Source organism: Octopus sinensis, linkage group LG11 (assembly GCF_006345805.1).
Source record: "Octopus sinensis linkage group LG11, ASM634580v1, whole genome shotgun sequence".
In the NCBI taxonomy this organism is placed as follows: Eukaryota; Metazoa; Mollusca; class Cephalopoda; order Octopoda; family Octopodidae; genus Octopus; species Octopus sinensis.
The window spans coordinates 48,549,510-48,568,216 of NC_043007.1; the positions used below are offsets into that span (position 1 = coordinate 48,549,510).

General features: G+C 36.7%; 1 protein-coding gene across 5 annotated transcripts in view; it reads right to left on the minus strand.

Annotated features, from left to right (window-relative positions):
• Positions 1-18,707, minus strand: part of LOC115217389 (transmembrane protein 229B-like) — a 94,373-nt gene that overhangs the window by 56,686 nt on the left and 18,980 nt on the right. For 4 of the 5 annotated variants that reach the window (XR_005001280.1, XM_036507468.1, XM_036507469.1 and 1 more), the window contains exon 2: positions 13,736-13,842. Coding sequence is in view for 4 of the 5 variants with exons in the window: in XM_036507468.1 (XP_036363361.1) it covers positions 13,736-13,760 (25 nt within the window). In the remaining variant the exon portion in view is untranslated. Of the gene's footprint in view, positions 1-13,735; positions 13,843-14,022; positions 14,044-18,707 lie in introns of those variants that run through there. The other variant, XM_036507470.1, reaches the window with a different exon arrangement.

Genomic DNA, 18,707 nt, shown 5'->3' on the forward strand with positions numbered 1-18,707 from the left:
AACTCTCTTTTCTGACTGTGTTTTCCATTTTACTTAATAATTAGTCTGAACTACTCCAAATTAAAGATTTAAGCACAAAAAGCCAAGGACACGCCCTTTTTGCCTCACACAAACTAATAAATTTGTTCATACTCAGCTTCTTTTAAATGACTGTCTTATATAAATCATCATCTTTGTCATTGTTTTAATGTCCACTTTTCCATGCTTGCATGGGTTGAACAAAATATACTTGAGGCAGATTTCCTATAGTCAGGTGCCTTTATTTCTGTTTAGAGGTTTTACATAAACCTTTGAACATAAGCTGCAAGATGTTCCTGCTTTTGACTAGACATATTTTTACCATTAACATGCAATGTCAAAACAAGGAGACTTTAATACAAACACACACACACATGTATATATAATGGTATTCTTCCAGTTGCCACCTACCAAACTCAGGCTTTGATCAACCTAGAGATATAATAAAGGATGCTTGCCTAAGATGCAGCACAGTGATACAGCACCTGAAACCTTGACTGCAAAGCAAACTTCTTAACTGTATAACCATGCTTGTGTCTAAATACTCAACATGAATCTATCACAAATGCAGAGATCATTATAAGTCCAGTAGAAAGGAATAAAAAGCATGCAATGACAAAAAGCAAGTGAATGCAGTGTGGGAGACAACTGCGGTTATGTTTCAATCTTATTGGACTTCCTCAGAAAAAAAAAGACCTTATTGCAAAAGAGTGTAAGTGACTGTTATCCAGATCCAGCAGTTGTAAGACCTGAAATTATAACCATGTGCTTCACAATCCAGCCTTTCTTATAGTAGTGAGTTGAAGCTTTTAAAACTTGTTGGCCATGATAAGTATCAGTAATATCCTACAATTTCATTCAGTGACCTCTCCATGATAAACAGAAATCAGACCCATGTGGACATTTCATTTTTATACACACTGTTTGTCACAATCACTCTTCCTCTTTCTCACATCATTTTCACTGTCCTACCCACTCAGTAACACTTTCAGTCATAGATTGTCAAGTACTATATTCCATTGGTTAATGGATGTACAGTGAGCTGTTGTTTAATAAGCGCACTATTCACTATTATTTAATGGGTGTACTGTACACCATTGCATAATAAATTTTGTTTATTTAAATTAATTTATTGAATGAGTTGGAGAAGAAGTATGATCTCCACATACCAGACAAAGAAAATCAACATGGTAAGCAGGAAATTCTAGAGCATTGCAGAGGAGGACTGAGTGGGTATTTTAGTGTGAAGCATGTATGGTTGGATAGCAGTGCTCATTAAATGATGCAGATGTTGTTGTAGTAACTGTAAAAGAGATAAAAAAAACTTAAAAAAAACAATATTCCTATGTGCCAGTGGTTAAATACTTCATTAATCAATCAATATGATTTAGATACATTCTGATATGTTGGTGTAGATAACATCAACACCACCATTCCAAGCAATATCTCAATGTGTGTCTTATCTGGATTTTGTTATGATTCAGTAAATGGACAGAATTGGATTAAAGAGGAATACTAATTATGTGAGGTCACCATAGAACTTGTAAGACTTAAGGTTTGCTATGGATGTGGCAATGGTTATGTTAAGGATTAGAGAGAGTGATATACCAGATAGTTTAACCCTTTACACTTAAACCAGCCATATCCAACCCAAATATTCTAACTATTTTCTGTTCAAACTAGCCAGATCCAGCCTCTGACACCTATGCTATGATGACATTTTAAAAAATTATTATCACAGCATTGAAAGTTTAAAGCCACAAGATAATGCATAATTAATTCAAAACAATGCAAATAAATAAGCCTTACATTCCACAGAAAAATCTGAATGTTAAAGGGTTAATTTTCATGTTCAGTGAAAGAAATAAGGTTATCATGACCCATTGAAGGGTTTTCTCATGATCTGTGTTCATGGAGATAATGCTTGCTTGGTGCAATGGATCCAGGTTGCATGAGAATGAAGCTATGTATGAAATAGTTAAGAGTAAAGAGTGGTACCATCTGCACAGAAGTGGGGAGTGGGTGGCTAGAAGTGACAGAATAGGTTGTTAAGGTAAAAAGAGTGGAGCATCAATGGCAGGCATGAGAGTGTGTTCAGGGTGAAGGGGCATTCAGTGATAATATAGTAGCAAGGAAGGGTGCTAGGAGTGCATGATGCATGACAAGGGAAGTGGCTCGAGGAGAAAGATTACAGGTAGCACAGGAGTTGGGTGGGAGATTATGTATGTAACTCTTCTATGTACGCACTGTTAACTCCCACCACAGTGACAGCACCCCTGGACAGCTCTCACCAGCCATTCATCTACTCCTAGCTTCCAGAACAACCATCAGATTAGTGTGCGAGACACCATGTTGAAAGGCAACTATATATATGTGTGTGTGTGTGTGTGTGTGTGTGTGTATATATAATTAGAAGAGAAAATGGGATTTAAAACATCCTGGCGAATATCAAATATGTATATGTGTCTATATTCTTTTATTCTTTTACTTGTTTCAATCATTTGACTGCAGCCATACTGGAGCACCACCCTTAGTCGATCAAATTGACCCCAGGACTTATTCTTTCTAAGCCTAGTACTTATTCTATTGGTCTCTTTTGCCGAACCACTAAGTTACAGGGACATAAACACACCAGCATCGGTTGTCAAGCGATGGTGAGGGAAAAAACACAGACACACAAGCATACACATACATACATACATACATACATGCATACATACATACAACAAGCTTCTTTCAGTTTCCGGCTACCAAATCCACTCACAAGGCTTTGGTCGACCTGAGGCTATAGTAGAAGACACTTGCCCAAGGTGCCACACAGTGGGACTGAACCCAGAACCATGTGGTTGGTAAACAAGCTTCTTACCACACAGCTACTCCTGCACCTATATACATATATAAACATATATCAAATGTGTATATGCATATGTTAATGCAATTGAAACAACTGTTGTATTTTTAAGGCGAGATCTAAACATACACAGAAAAAGAGAGAGAGGAGGGAAAGAGAATAGATGCATTAAACCAGGATTGTTGAACTTGTTTTACTGTGCTGGTTGGATTGAAGCATAAACTATTTTTTGTGGGCTGGATTGGGACAATTATTCCTAAAATCCCTAGTAATGTAAGCATAAAAGGGTCAGTATATTATTACAACTCTGGATACACATTAGCAATCTATATTTTACACAATAATTCAAAACACACAAGCCAGACATGGCTTTCTGACACATTTATTGGGACAATGGCACAAAATAAAAACTGCTCAGATTGTATTAATCCAACAAGACAATATTCTCCTGCAGGACAAAGCTACCATCACTACATTTAGCAAAGAAACAATTTTCACTACACATAAACAGTAACACAACTAAAGCCCTCACCAAAATCACTACACCTCACAAAGTCACTCTTCACTTATATAATAATGACTAGCTGAAGGTGACCCGCTCTACGCGCGGGTAAGAGTGTGTTTGTTACTTTCTGTTGCTTCCTTTCAGCACGTAAAAAGCACCATCCGAACGTGGCCGATTGCAGCGCCGCCTTGACTTGCTTCTGTGCCGGTGGCATGTAAAAAGCACCAACCGATCGTTGCTGCTGCGAGCCCCCCTGGCACCTGTGCCAGTGGCATGAAAAAAGCACCCACTACACTCACAGAGTGGTTGGCGTTAGGAAGGTCATCCACCTGTAGAAACACTGCCAGATCAGACTGGAACCTGGTGCAGCCTCCTGGCTTCCCAGACCCCGGTCACACTGTCCAACCCGTGCTAGCACGGAAAACGGACGTTAAACGATGATGATGATGATGATTCTCCGTCTTTGTTTCTCTCTCCTTTCTCTCTCACTTTCCCACTCTCTTACTTTTGTTTTCTCTCGGACCCTCCCTCGCTTTCTCTTACTCTCTATCTTTATCTATCTCTCTCCCATTTATAAACAACAGATCTTGAGTAAGTTGAGAAATAAAATATTTAGAAAGATCAATCATAAATATCAGGCAGTAGCAACGGAAAGGTCTGCTTCAAGGCAGACAGCAAAACACTAACATTTAAAAGGGACAGACGAACTTGCGAGCTGAATAAAAATAATAAAATATTGGAAAGCAAAGTTTGAAGGGATAGAATCTGAGGATAGTAGAGTCACCATGGCTGGCATTTCTTAACGACGGACGACAACGTATTGACAGCTTAACGGCTGGTGTAAAATTTTGAACTTGATGTAAAAGAAAATTCATAAACACCAAGTTTTGAAGTGATTCTTTCTCACGACAGTAGACTCACCATGACAAGCATTCAAAACTTCTTTATCATGGACGGCAACACATTGACGATTAAAAGGCTGGCGCAAATTTTTTAGCTTGATGTAACAGAGAATTCCTAAACACCCGCTCCTTGAAATTTGAATCCCCTTCCAGCCCCATTTAGACCCCTTTTCACATTTTGGTTAATATAACCCGATTTCATTCGGGTCTACTGGGGCCACATTTTATAAGATGAGGAATTTTGTCCTAGAGGTGACGCCTTTAATTTGAGGTAAAAAAATAGTTGTCATGCAAACTTGCCAGCACTTTTAACATAGGTGTGCATATTTTCAGCTGAATCGACCGACTACGTAATGCACACATTATATATATATATATGTGTGTGTGTGTGTGTGTGTGTGTGCACGCATTATATATACAAATGAGATATATATCTGTATAAATTAAATTAGAGATAAAACCACTAATAGGCAAATCAAACAGTGAAAAACCAAAAACAAAAACATAAAAAAAAAATATAATATATAAAATATACAAAATATAAAATTGAAAAATTTAAATTATTTAAATTGAAAATAAAAATTATTAAATTATATTTATAATTTGTTTAAAAATATATATAACTATGAAAAAGTATGAAAAAGTTTAATATACATAAATACAGATATATACACTTTGTATATATACATTATATATACATATTTATATATAGAACACACACACACACACATACATTATATATACATATTTATATATAGAACACACACACACACACACACACACATATAAATGAACGCAAGAATATCTGATTCATAATATTTGTTCCCATGCTCGTGTGTTGTTGGTGAGACAGATACTTAAAAGAACGCCGCCGAAGTGATGGGAAGGTAGGAAACAGAGTCAGTGAAAAAGAGAGGAAACAGCGAGAGTGACAGATACTTTAAATAACGGTAGTGGACTTGTGAAAGTTATAAATGAAGAGGAGTGAGAGGGTAATAGAGGAAATAGCGTGAGTGAGGAAGATGGCCCCTAGCAACCACACCTTTTAAGATATGGATTTCTAAGGTAGCCCACAAGCATCGTCACCTCATTCTACATGTCCCTGTAAATTTTGGAGCGAATCGGACGGGACGTAGTGGCATTGAAAGCGATCCAAGTGGTAAAAACGCATTTCAGTTTTATATATAGAGATTATATATAGAGATGATTCTAAATTTTGGCACAAGGCCAGAAATTTCAGATGAAGAGTAAGTCAGTGTCCTCCCTGCCCCAATACTTAACTGATACTCATTTTATTGACCATGAAAGGGATGGAAAGCAAAGTCAGTCTCAGTGGAATTTGAATTCCGAATGTAAAAACAGACGAAATGCTGCCAAACATTTTGCCAAGCATTTTGCCCAGCATGGTAACAATTCTAAACTATATCTTCAAGGTCAGACAATACCACAACTCACAGCAATCAGTGAATCTCTATGAAGCTCAAGCATTAAGTGTATTAGAGTATGATGCCATATCTGGAATGATGATGCTGCTGCAAACACTTACATCTTAAGATGGCAGCTAGAAAAGGTCATCTAGCTAAAGAACACACTAAAACCAATAATCTCTTCTGTTGTTAAGCATTGCTGGAGGGACAAACACAGACATTCATATATACAATGAGCTTCTTTCAGTTTCCATTCACCAAATCCACTCACAAGGCTTTGGTTAGCCTGAGGCTATAGAAGAAGACACTTGCCCAAGGTGCAACAGAGTGGGTCTGAACCTGGAAACATGTGGTTGGAAAGCAAGTTTCTTACTACACAGCCACGCCTGTGCCTGGACATTTCAAAACATGAAATTTGTATCATAGAACCAGGGGTGTTCTCAGGTTGTTTGGTATCAAAAAGGGGTTGACATTTGTCTTCCACACCAGCATGCATTGTATCACAGTCAATTTGTGTTCTTGTTATACTTATTATAAGAAAAAACCCCATGGGTTTTGAATTTTTTATACAATAAGTCAATTTAACTAAATCGAGTTGACATTTGATCCTGAATCGGCCCAAATTGGCCCTAATTAAGCAGATTCACATTGCCCTACCAACAGTGACTAACTCATCTTTCATTTTTTTTTTTCAAACAGTGTACCTTGGTCTACATTATCCAAACTGTCTTTTAAAAGAAGGCAAGATGAGGTGTGGTTTTTTGGGAGATTTATCCAAATGATGATGATGATCAAAGAAGACATAAGAAATTGGTTGAAGTTGGTCTCAAAATTCTGTACTTCAGAAGGGTATGACAAAAAATAACATAAATTGTGAGATGCTAGAGAAAACTTATCCGACCCATGCAAGCATGACAAAGCAGATGCAACATGACGATGACTATGATGTGGTGCGCATGTGCGTGAAGCACTCAGTCCACTCTATAAGGTAGTTAATGTTAGAAAGAGCATGGAAAACGGATATTAAATGATGATGATGATGATGATGATATATATATATATATATATACATATATATATAGGATGACCAAAGGACACTGAGCCCTACAGAGGAGATGACAAAGGAATGAGATACCTGGTGCTTTGCTGTACTCAAGAAGACCCGTCCTTCACAGCAGATATGTTAATGAAGCTCCCCCTGCTGAAGACAATTGGCCTGCAAGAGCCCTGTGTCAGTAACATATAGAAAGTACCCAGCACACTCTGTAAAGTGGTTGGCAATACGAAGGGCATCCAGCCATAGAAACCAAGCCAAATCAGACCAGAACCTGGTGCAACTCTCTTGCTTGCCATCTCTGATCAAACCATCCAACCACACCAACATGGAAAACAGACATTAAAGGATGATGATGATGATGATGATCACACACACACAATATTTTAAAATTTCATGATTCTATATGTAAACACCATAAAACTCTGCACATTTTTCACCAAAATCATGATTAAAATTAAGGCTGCAAGTTTCCATGTACACACAAACACTTTTATTATGAGAACAACAATAATGTAATATGTTACTTTTGTTTAGATTATCTTATTATTAATATAATATATCAATATACCTTACATAAAATGAAATATTAAAAATTAATATAATTCAATTATACATAAGTAGATTATCTACAGTTGTACAACACTGCAAGTTGAACATGAGGTTGTATTATATATGGACTTTTATGACGTGTAAAAGCATTAAAACTAAATATGTGCATATATGCTTGTTTGTGTGTGTAGATATTCACATTTATACATACACACACATCTTTTATCTTTAAGGGCAGCGAGGTGGCAAAATCGTTAGCACACCAGGTGAAATGCTTAGCAGTATTTCATCTGCTGTTATGTTCTGAGTTCATATTCCGCCGAGGTCAAATTTGCCTTTCATTCTTTCGGGGTCAATTAAATAAGTACCAGTTACGCACTGGGGTCAATTTAATCGACTTAATCCCTTTGTCTATCTTTGTTTGTCCTCTCTATGTCTAGCTCCCTGTAAGCAATAAAGAAATAAATATATCTTTTATCTTACTTGTTTCAGTCATTTGACTGTGGCCATGCCAAGGTACTGCCCTGAAGGGGTTTGGTTAAACAAATCAACTCCAGGACTCATTTTTTTTTAAAGCCTAGTACTTATTCTATTGATCTCTAATGCCAAACTGCTAAGTTATGGGGACAGAAATACACCAACACTGGCTGTTAAGCAGTGGTGGGGGACAAACAAAGACACACATATATATATTCTTCTATTCTTTTATTTGTTTCAGTCATTTTGATTGCAGCCATGCTGGAGCACCACCTTTAGTAGAACAAACTGACCCCAGGGCTTATTCTTTGTAAGCCTAGTACTTATTCTGTCGGTCTCTTCTACTGAACCGCCAAGTTACCGGGACGTAAACGACCAACATTGGTTGTCAAGCGATGGGGAGAAGGGCAAAAACAGACACACATACATATATATATACGACGGGCTTTGTTCAGTTTCCATCTACTAAATCTATTCACAAGGCTTTGGTCGGCCTGAGGCTATAGTAGAAGACACTTGCCCAAGGTGCCACACAGAAGGACTGAACCCAGGACCATGTGGTTGGGAAGCAAGCTTCTTATCATACAGCCATGCCCATACATACATACATACACACACACACACATGTCTTTAAAAAGTGTCAGTGGTGTTTCATTGAAGAAAAATTTGTTTTCTTTCCTTTGAGTTGAGCAGAGACATAGAGGTTTAATAACTGGCTCATTATTATTATTGTTGATGGAGATAGTGATGACAAGAGATAGTATTATCAATGTAAACATTACCATTTTGCTGAATAATTACTACAGGTTAATTCCCATCAACTGTAGATTAAAATAGCAGGTATATCATATCTATTATAGAAGCTGAGTGTAAGAACTGTAACTTTGTAATTAGATCTGAGTCTGTAAAGAAACAGCTGTCTTTCTAACAAAATTTAACCACATCAGAGAATATTATTATCAATGCTTAAAATTTAGATTATCAGATAAATCTGGAATATAGCATAAAAAAAAAAAGAATTGGCAAATATACTAGAACAATCAATATAGCAAAAATATTAAAAACAGAAAATGTTGCTGATGATGATTACCATGCGAAAACATACAAAGAGGATAGCCACAGATTATTTCATCTTAGACAAGACAGTTTTACACCTACTTTAGTGAAACCAAATCAAAAGCCGGAGATATATATTAGGGTAAATTTTAAACAAACAGAAACAGGTTACGTTAATGGAAAATGAGAGAACATATTCAGTTTTATATGTCAGTAATAAAGCTGAATCTTTAGATTAATGCTGACATATCATTTTCCCCAGATATTTACAAATATATCAAAGAACAGGGTGTGTTGACGTCACGTATCTTTGGTTATAATGAAACAGAAACTGTCGGAAGATGTAGCATATAAGAACCTTTGAAACAAAGACTTCTAAAGAATGATTCAGATAAATACAGAACAGAGATTAGATTCTTCCCCCCCCCACCCCTTGTAGCAAACTGCAGAGAATATTTACAAGGTTAATACTTCTTCAGCAGCACTTAGTAATGGAGCCAATGAGAGTACTTTTAAAAGGTAGCTTGATCTGCTAGATATAGCAGCCATACCCAGCTTAAATAACACCCTACTACTTAGAAAAGAAAAGGTACATTGGATATAAAACTGATGAAAGTGGGGTCCAAAATTACAAAAAAGAAAAAAAATGTAATGACAATCTCAACAAGACAATAAGGGTAGATTTTCAGATTTTCCCAAAACCTAAAGTTAAGGATGTCAATATTGTAGATTTAAATACCTATTCTGTAGGTATTGTTGAATCACAAGAGCATGAGTACCAGCATCAAGAAGCACTACTGTTTGATCATCTCAAATCTGTATATATTTCCTATAAATCTAAGGCTTGAAGAATTGGACCCACTAGAAGTAGGTTAAGTTATCTTAATGTTTATAATTGCTGGAACCACATACTAGGGTTCCTGAAAGGAAACTAATTAAAAACAATATGATGGGAACTTAACGAGAAGATCTACAGAATAAAGAATTACCATCATTATTGTTTCAACATGTTTTCTGGGTTTTTTTTTTTTTTAATCTATGTTGGAATAGGCTGGATAAGTCAACAATACATCAAGAATGTGTTCTCAGAATCACCATAACTATAACCAATCTGCTCTATTAGTGGTTAATGGTGACAGGACATCCAGCGATAGATTACAAGCCAACTCAAATTATTCTATTTAGTAGAACAATTCTGAAGACAAGATATGCTATTAGAAAATAATTGGTAGCATTTGAGCAATGAGTTACAAGAGAATTTTACTGCAAGTCAACCTGATTAATTTGACTTATAATCAAAGACATTCCAACCATGACCATCTATCTTATATCCACTAGACAGTTTATTGCAGATTACATTCACCAATACCTCTGGCCATTTTGCTTATAGATAGTTGGGTGCAACTGAGGAACTTAGTTGCAATTCCTAGGTGGTTGAAGACTTCCTCATAGGTCCATGTATAGCTTTACCAACTCAGTATTACTACGCAATTTTATATATATATATATACACACATATAGAATAGTATTTATTGCCACAATGTTCTAACATTTGACATACATAATCTATGCATTAATACAATAGTACATTCTTACCTACCTACCTACCTACCTTTAATGTCATGCTAAGGGATTTAAGTCAAAGAAAAGAGAGAAAGCCAGAGAAAACTAAAAAGTGAAAATATAATACTAAATAATGATAGTGGTGGTGGTGATGAAAGCACTTCTTTCTTGTGTGTGATGGTGGTAGCAAAGGCATTGTTCAATGACAATTACTTGTAAAAAAAAGTGCATGTTTGAAATCATATGGTATTTTAAATTTCAGTTCACACACAATAAATGTATCATTCACCATCAATTCCTTTGTCATCGTTGTCATGCATTGTATGCTTTTTGCAGTACATTGATGACATCACGAAGAAAGTCTTCTCAGTTAAATAAAAGTTTTCCCACCAGATGAAGCCACAGTATTACTTTGTTCTGACTTTCTTACAGAGTTTTTTTTTTTTTTGGTAGAGATATCGGGATGGTTTGCCAATGCCTTCCTCAAATGGATGGTTGCTGGCTCACAAGGAGAACATCCATCCTTCAACAAGTTTTGTTTTTTTAATCCTGCTGGATGTCCAGATACCCTCCTCACAAGAGTAGCAAGCCACTCAAGTGTGTGAGCCAGTTTAGTCACTGACTACTCAACCATAGAACTAATACTGGTTTACATGGTACCAGTAACAGGTCTCATCAGCCTGTGATGGGATCCCTAACTGGACTTAAGCAACTGCTTACTACGTATAAAACCCACTTTTACTACTATCTCCATTAAATAATACCCTACCAGTATTAATTACCACAACAAACTATTTTAGTTCTCAGTGTATATACATCATCATCATTTAACATCTTTTTTTCTATGCTGTGCATGTGTGTGTATGTGTTGTTCATAAGAACCAGGCTGACAGACATAAACTAAAGGACTCAATACTTCAGTAAGTAAAATGTCTGTTGTGAGTTTAGAATCACTAAGAACTTAAACAAGAAATTAATTCTGTAAACTAATCACCAAACTAAAATAAGCAATATTATCATCACCATCATTTCAAATCTGCCTTTCATGCTAGCATTGGAGGATGATTCAATAGGATTCAGGGTTCTGAAGAACATGTCTTTCTCTAGTGTCTCAGTCTAAAATACACATACATAAGGCACGCTGGCAGAAACACTGGCACATTACGCAAAAAATGTTTTGAGGTATTTCTTCTGGTTCTTTTATGTTCTAAATTTAAAATTCCACTGAGGTCAACCTTGCCATTCATTCCTAAGCCAAAATTCAAAACCATACACACACACACACACAATCCTCCATTTTCCAATGCTAATATGAGTTAAGTGTTTATATTACTAAGGTATTGTTTTACAGCCAGATACCTTTCATATTACTAACCTATACCTGTTTTACAAGTCATGGACTATATACACACATTATATATGTAAAGAAAAAATATAAGAACAAATTAACAGATTAGATTTTTAATAAAAACTATGTTAAATCAATCTAAGCACTTATTTACAATCAGAATCACAATTATCACCAGTGGGGGCAACAACACTAACAGTTATCTATCTCAGATTTCCATAAACACCAAACAGAAATATGATCTTTCACTTTGTAGGAGTACTTTGTGGTAGGTAGCTAAAACTAACTTTAAAGCACGGAAATAGCTGTTAATAAAGTAGATATATCTGATTTGAAAAAGAATTTCACGCTAATTCAGCTTGGTCGTTTGGCAAGTGATAGATATTTCTTTCCTGTTCTCTCAGGAAAAGTTTTCCTCTGAAATTAATTTCTGAATATGTATAATCTTTCATGAAATGTTTTTATTTTATCATTTCATCATGACTTTTTGTAAACAATAACATTGTTGATAACAAGTTTCCGACAACATAACTAACTACTGATTCACTCTGTCTCTGATTCAACTCAGGTGCAATAATAACACCAGGGTATTTTGGTTCCATCACATTGGTTTCCTTGCAGATGTGTACATTTTTCACAAATATACACCACACATATACAACAGGATTCTGCAGAAGCTCCATCAACCAAATTTCTGTCTTGTGGAATTAACATGAGGTAAGAGCAGGAAACACTGCCCAGGGTACAACACAGTGAGATTGAACCTACAACTGCTTGTTTGTGAACCAGTCTCCTTAACCATACAGCTACATAATACATAATATACATACATACTATACATACCAAACACACAAATATACATGAGGTAGTTTTATAGTGAAACAAAATGTCAAAGAAGTCCAAGACATTTTCAGCTTAATATACTCAACTAATTTAATAGGATTATATAATTAATAAAGACATCCATTAGGAAAAGCCATGAATCTGATATAAATTGCAGGCATGTATTCTAGAGTATTCTAATATTTCTTTGTAATTAATCTCTGATTACCTTGCTGACTATCATCTAAACCACTCCTGCAACTATGACCTTTCCTCTCAGTTTTAGTTCAATTTGTAAAGGAAGTACTATTCACCAATACATCCTCCATGAATACAGATATATGTGAGCCAATGAGAGAACCTTAATGCAATTCCTCAATACGCTAGAAATAACAGTCAAACCTTTGAGTTACCCCACTCCATTGTCTGAAAAATGGAATACATTGGACATTGTAGTGCTACATATACATAGCAAGGTCAAATCTGAAATGCTTTTGGTCATATGTATCCTGAATTAAAGCTGACTTGGGATGCAACTTGGGAGAATGAGAAATAATAATAGTCTCATTCAACTATATTAAAACAGTCACTACCAGTTAATTAAAATGTAGAACATACAGTACCTTTAATGATCATGGGTTTATGTAAACCATTTTGCCATCCAATTTGTTTGGAGTTTACAAGAGTAAGTGTTCAATGACTGGATAATCACCACATGAATTTTCCACATTAAAATATAATTGGGAGGGGGACTATTAGTTATATATTATGAGATAAAAAAAACTTTTTCAATATTCAATAACCTTAAAGATCAACTCAGACATTTAAAAATTTACTGAATTATCTCCATTATAAGTAAAACATCTTCAAATTTGCTTGTAGGTAAAGAACTGCTGAAGCCTTGTATAAAAACTTTTCTACAAAATGTAGAAGCATGATTTCACCATGATTTCCTATGCTTAACACTATTTCATAAACAAAAGATTCAGATGCAAAAAATATAATTTCAACCAAAAACAGCAGTTGATTCTATACTAAACCCCACTCCAAAATCATCTAACACTACAATACTGCTCAAACATACAAAGGGAACCACAAACACACACACAGATCAGCATTTGAATAACGGTTTGATTATTAAGTAAAAATGCTTCACTCACCAACACTGTCCTGCCGCCCCACCATGAGTTGTATAGTCCTTGTCTTTGACACTACTAGAGAAACAGTCTGATCCTTTGAGAGTTTGCTAACTGTATGCTGCCATTACCTAAACACAAAATAAAACACAAATGTAAATAAAAATATTTAAATGATATTAAAATGATAGAATTCTAAGAACAATCAAAGACCTGAAATATTAGAGTTTGTTTATATTTCTGACAACGACAAAATATATTTTAAAATCCAGGAATACAACATCTAAATTCTAAAACCAAAGGAAACTAACCAAGAATGGTAAAGTATGATTGCTTCTGTCAATTAGTTGCATTGGTTATTTCCACATTGTCAGAAGTGAGTGCCACCACTGAACTAAACAGTACTATTTGCATACAGGTGGCAGATTTAACAGATCGCATCCTTCTGTGCAAGACATTCGAAGTAAAATCTAGAATCTATAAGAACCGGTGATGGTCTATGTCTGTAATAAATAATTTCATAGGAGAGAGTTTTAGGAAAGTGAATAAGTTTAAATGATGCGAGGAGTAAAACCTTTGGTGACTTTGGTTTTTTTTTTTTGTCTGAGAATGAAAAAGACAGAAATTGGTGATGTGATTTTTACTGAAAGCTTCTATCTCTCTTCGCTACAATCTGAAATCTAACATTCTTCACTACTCACAGCAACTGAAATTATCCAAATCTTTTATGAACCTTCAGTTTAGTTCATTAAGGAACTCTTAAAAAGTTTCTTTAAATGATTGACAATTTCTAAAGACTTGAAAAGACATCAACTCTTCCATCTGTGCATTACCAGAGAGCCAAATGTGTAGCTAACATACACTTTGAATAAAAATCATTCAAACCATGATAATTCATTCAAACCATGTCAGCTTGGAAAGTGGATGCAAAAAGATAATACTCTCATATACAGTCCTCGCATGATCATACTCTCATACATAAGTATATTTATACATATCTATTATATATGTGTGTTTGTGTGTGTATGTATATATATATATATATATATATATATAGGGGGAGAATTCACAAAAAAACCCAAAAGACACGTGGTGTAGACAACAAACAGATGTATTAGTATAACGCTCGGGAAGTGAAAAAGTCTTTAACATTTTGAGCCTACACTCTTCCACAAAAAGGAACACAGAAAGAAACAAGGATAGAAAATAAAGAATATGTAGTGGCTAGCGATCTATCATGGCGAAGGCCAGACAGAAGGGTCACACAGGAAAGCTAGGGAGAAGGGAAGATAACAAAGTGGTGGTGATCCCAAAACGAAGGTGCGCGTGCATGTGTATAAGAGAGATTGTATGCGCATGTGGAATAGAGCTGGTGATCTTGACGTGTGCGTGTGTGTATGTGTAGGTGTGAATATGTGGGGATGGGAAGTGGTCAGTGCTGATGTGTGCATGGTCATGTGTTGTGTTGTGTGGTATGGTGGTGTAAGATGTAGTGGTGTGTGGTGTGGTGTGATGGTGTTGGGAGGTGGGGGAGGCAGGAGTGGGGAAAGCAAGGGTGGGGTGTGTCTGGGGAGAGTCATTCTCTTTTAGTGCCTTATTATTTAACACACTTGCTGGATAAGTTTCCACTCATTTACTTATTTTTGTTGCGCCTTGCAACCTTTTTTGGTAGTCATTGACTGTCAGTTATCCAAGCAGCTTGGATAACAGAAAATTTTAGGAAAATAAATAAGTAAATGAATGGAAACTTTACTGGTGAGTGTGTTAAATAATAAGGCACTAAAAAAGAATGACTCTCCCCAGACACAACAAAATATGCTTCAGCACATGAATTCACATAAAGAATTTTGCAAACCAAATCCAAAAACGAAGTATATATATATATGATTAATTAAAAAAAAAAACAAGGAAAGACAAGAAAAAACAACAACGCAAGGACATAGTACATGCAAAGTATTAATGAGACACTCAGGGAAGGAAAGAAAGAGTGGTTGTTTTACGTTTCAAGAAAAGCTCTTCTTTGGTAACAGGAAACATAGGAAAGTCCAAATGGAAAGGAAAAGGAGGAAAAAAAAAATGACCAGAAGTAGATGGACAAAAAGAAAGTCCTTTCTGGGATGGGGGAGTGTGAAGAATGATTGGTATCTGTGTGCATGTATGTGAGTGTGTGTGTGTGTCTGGTGGCATGTGTGTGTGTGTGATAGAGTGTGTGTGTGTGGCAGTAACAGAGTGTGTGATGGCATATGGTGGTGGTATACATTATATATAAAATATATATATATATATATACATGTATATAATATATATACACACACATATATATATACAGAATATGTGGGTTTAGTTCACTGGTGATCTAAATGAATATGTACACTGGGTTAGTGCTGTAATGGATTATCATGGTTACAAGCTCATTACTGAGACGGGAACTACAGATCCATGAAAGAGGACCACAAACACCGTACATACATATGTATATACACCGTACATACATATGTATATACAATTATAAACAAGGCAAAACAAAAAAGATTTCTATGCCAATATGCTGAGAATAGACTTTAAATCATCAATCACCACATACAATATACATTCACTATGAATACACGCCATGCTGAAATTGAGGAAGGCAAGCTAACAGAATCTTTTTTTTTAAATACTTTATCTATTGAATCCATTTCGGGATTAATCTCACAGATTTTCCCTCTACAGTAGAGAATACAATAAGAAATAAATGAAATACTTACAAGCACTCATGGAAAAAAGCAGAAGCAATTGTTTATAATTATCACCTTTAAAGGTATTTTAATATGCTAGCCACTTTGATGAATTTTTTGGGGAAAAAATTTTATCCTTTATTAGAAGTATATATGTATATATATATATATTATATATATATATAAATATATATATATATATAACATAAGGGGGATTAGCCATCTGAATGTAGCTAGGGACAGGGCGGGGTGGTGGGGGTGTTACTGATGCATTTAGCCCCAGGGGCTAAATGCATCAGTAACACCCCCACCACCCCGCCCTGTCCCTAGCCACATTCAGATGGCTGATCCCCCTTATGTTAGAGAGCAGTTACTGTTTATATCTCGCTCGGAGATTTATTATTGTTATATATATATATATATATACAAATGCACCTTCGTTTGAGGATCACCACTACTTTTTTATTTCTCCTTCTTCCTAGCTCCCTGTCTGACCACTTCTGTCTGGCATTCGCCATGATTAATTGCTAGCCACTAAACCTTTTTTTTTATTTTCTCTCTCAGCTTATTTCTGTATTCCTTTCTGTTGAAGAGTATAGGCTCAAAACGTAAAAGACTTTCTCACTTCCCATGTGTTAAAGTAATACATCTGTTTGCTGTTTACACACCTGTCTTTGTCTTTTGTTTTGTTTTGTTTTTTTGTAAATTCCAACTATATATATATATCATCATCATTGTTTAACGTCCGCTTTTTATGCTAGCATGGGTTGGACGGTTCAACTGGGGTCTGGCGAGCCCGAAGGCTGCACCAGGCCAGTCAGATCTGGCAGTGTTTCTACAGCTGGATGCCCTTCCTAATGCCAACCACTCCGAGAGTGTAGTGGGTGATTTTATGTGCCACCGACACAGGTGCCAGATGAGGCTGGCAGACGGCTACGCTCGGATGGTGTTTTTTATGTGCCACCGACACAGGTGCAGACGAGGCTGGCAGACGGCCACGCTCGGATGGTGTTTTTTATGTGCCACCGACACAGGTGCCAGACGAGGCTGGCAGACAGCCACGCTCAGATGGTGTTTTTTATGTGCCACCGACACAGGTGCCAGACGAGGCTGGCGAACGGCCATGATCGGATGGTGTTTGTTACGTGCCCACAGCACGGAGGCCAGTCGATGCGGTACTGGCTACGGCCACGTTCGGATGGATTTCTTATGTGCCACCGGCACTGGTACCACAAAGATACAAATTCCATTGATGTTCATCTATTTTGATTTGGTTTGATTTGATTTGATTTGATTTGATTTTCACTTGCCTCAACAGGTCTTCACAAGTGTCACAGGAAGGAAGGTATGCACTGGTGGACTGACTACGTCCCAAGTAGGGGCCACAGGTTATGGCTTCACTAGTCTTGCCGGGTCTTCTCACGCACAGCATACTTCCATAGGTCTCGGTCTCTAGTCATTTCCATGGTGAGACCTAACGTTCAAAGGTCGTGCTTCACCACCTCGTCCCAGGTTTTCCTGCATCTGCCTCTTCCACGGGTTCCCTCAACTGCTAGGGATTGGCACTTTCTCACACACCTATCTTCATCCATTCTCGCCACATGACCATACCAGCGCAATCGTCTCTCTTGCACACCACAACTGATGCTTCTTAGGTACAACATTTCTCTCAAGGTACTAATGCTCTGTCGAGTAAGTACACTGACATTACACATCCATCGGAGCATACTGGCTTCATTCCTCATGAGTTTACGCATGTCCTCAGCAGTCACAGCCCATGTTTCACTGCCATGTAGCATGGCAGTTCGTACACATGCATCATACAGTCTGCCTTTTACTCTGAGCGAGAGGCCTTTAGTCACCAGCAGAGGTAAGAGCTCCCTAAACTTTGCCCAGGCTATTCTTATTCTAGCAGTTACACTTTCAGCGCACCCACCCCACTACTGACTTGGTCACCTAGATAACGGAAGCTATCAACTACTTCTAGTTTTTCCCCCTGGAAAGTGACGGAAGTTGTTTTCTGCAGATTTTCGGAGGTCAATGCTCCCGAGCATCTGCCACATACAAAAACTATCTCCCAGTTAGCCTACCTTTGACATTGCTGCACCTCTTATGTGTCCATAGCTTACACTGGGTACATCTTATAGAGTTTCTACCTACACCTTTTCTACAGATCGAGCAGGGCCATCTTCCTGAAGACATATATATATATATGTGTGTGTGTGTGTGTGTGTGTGTACATAAACAGGAAATGAGTTGCCACATCAAACTAGCAGCTG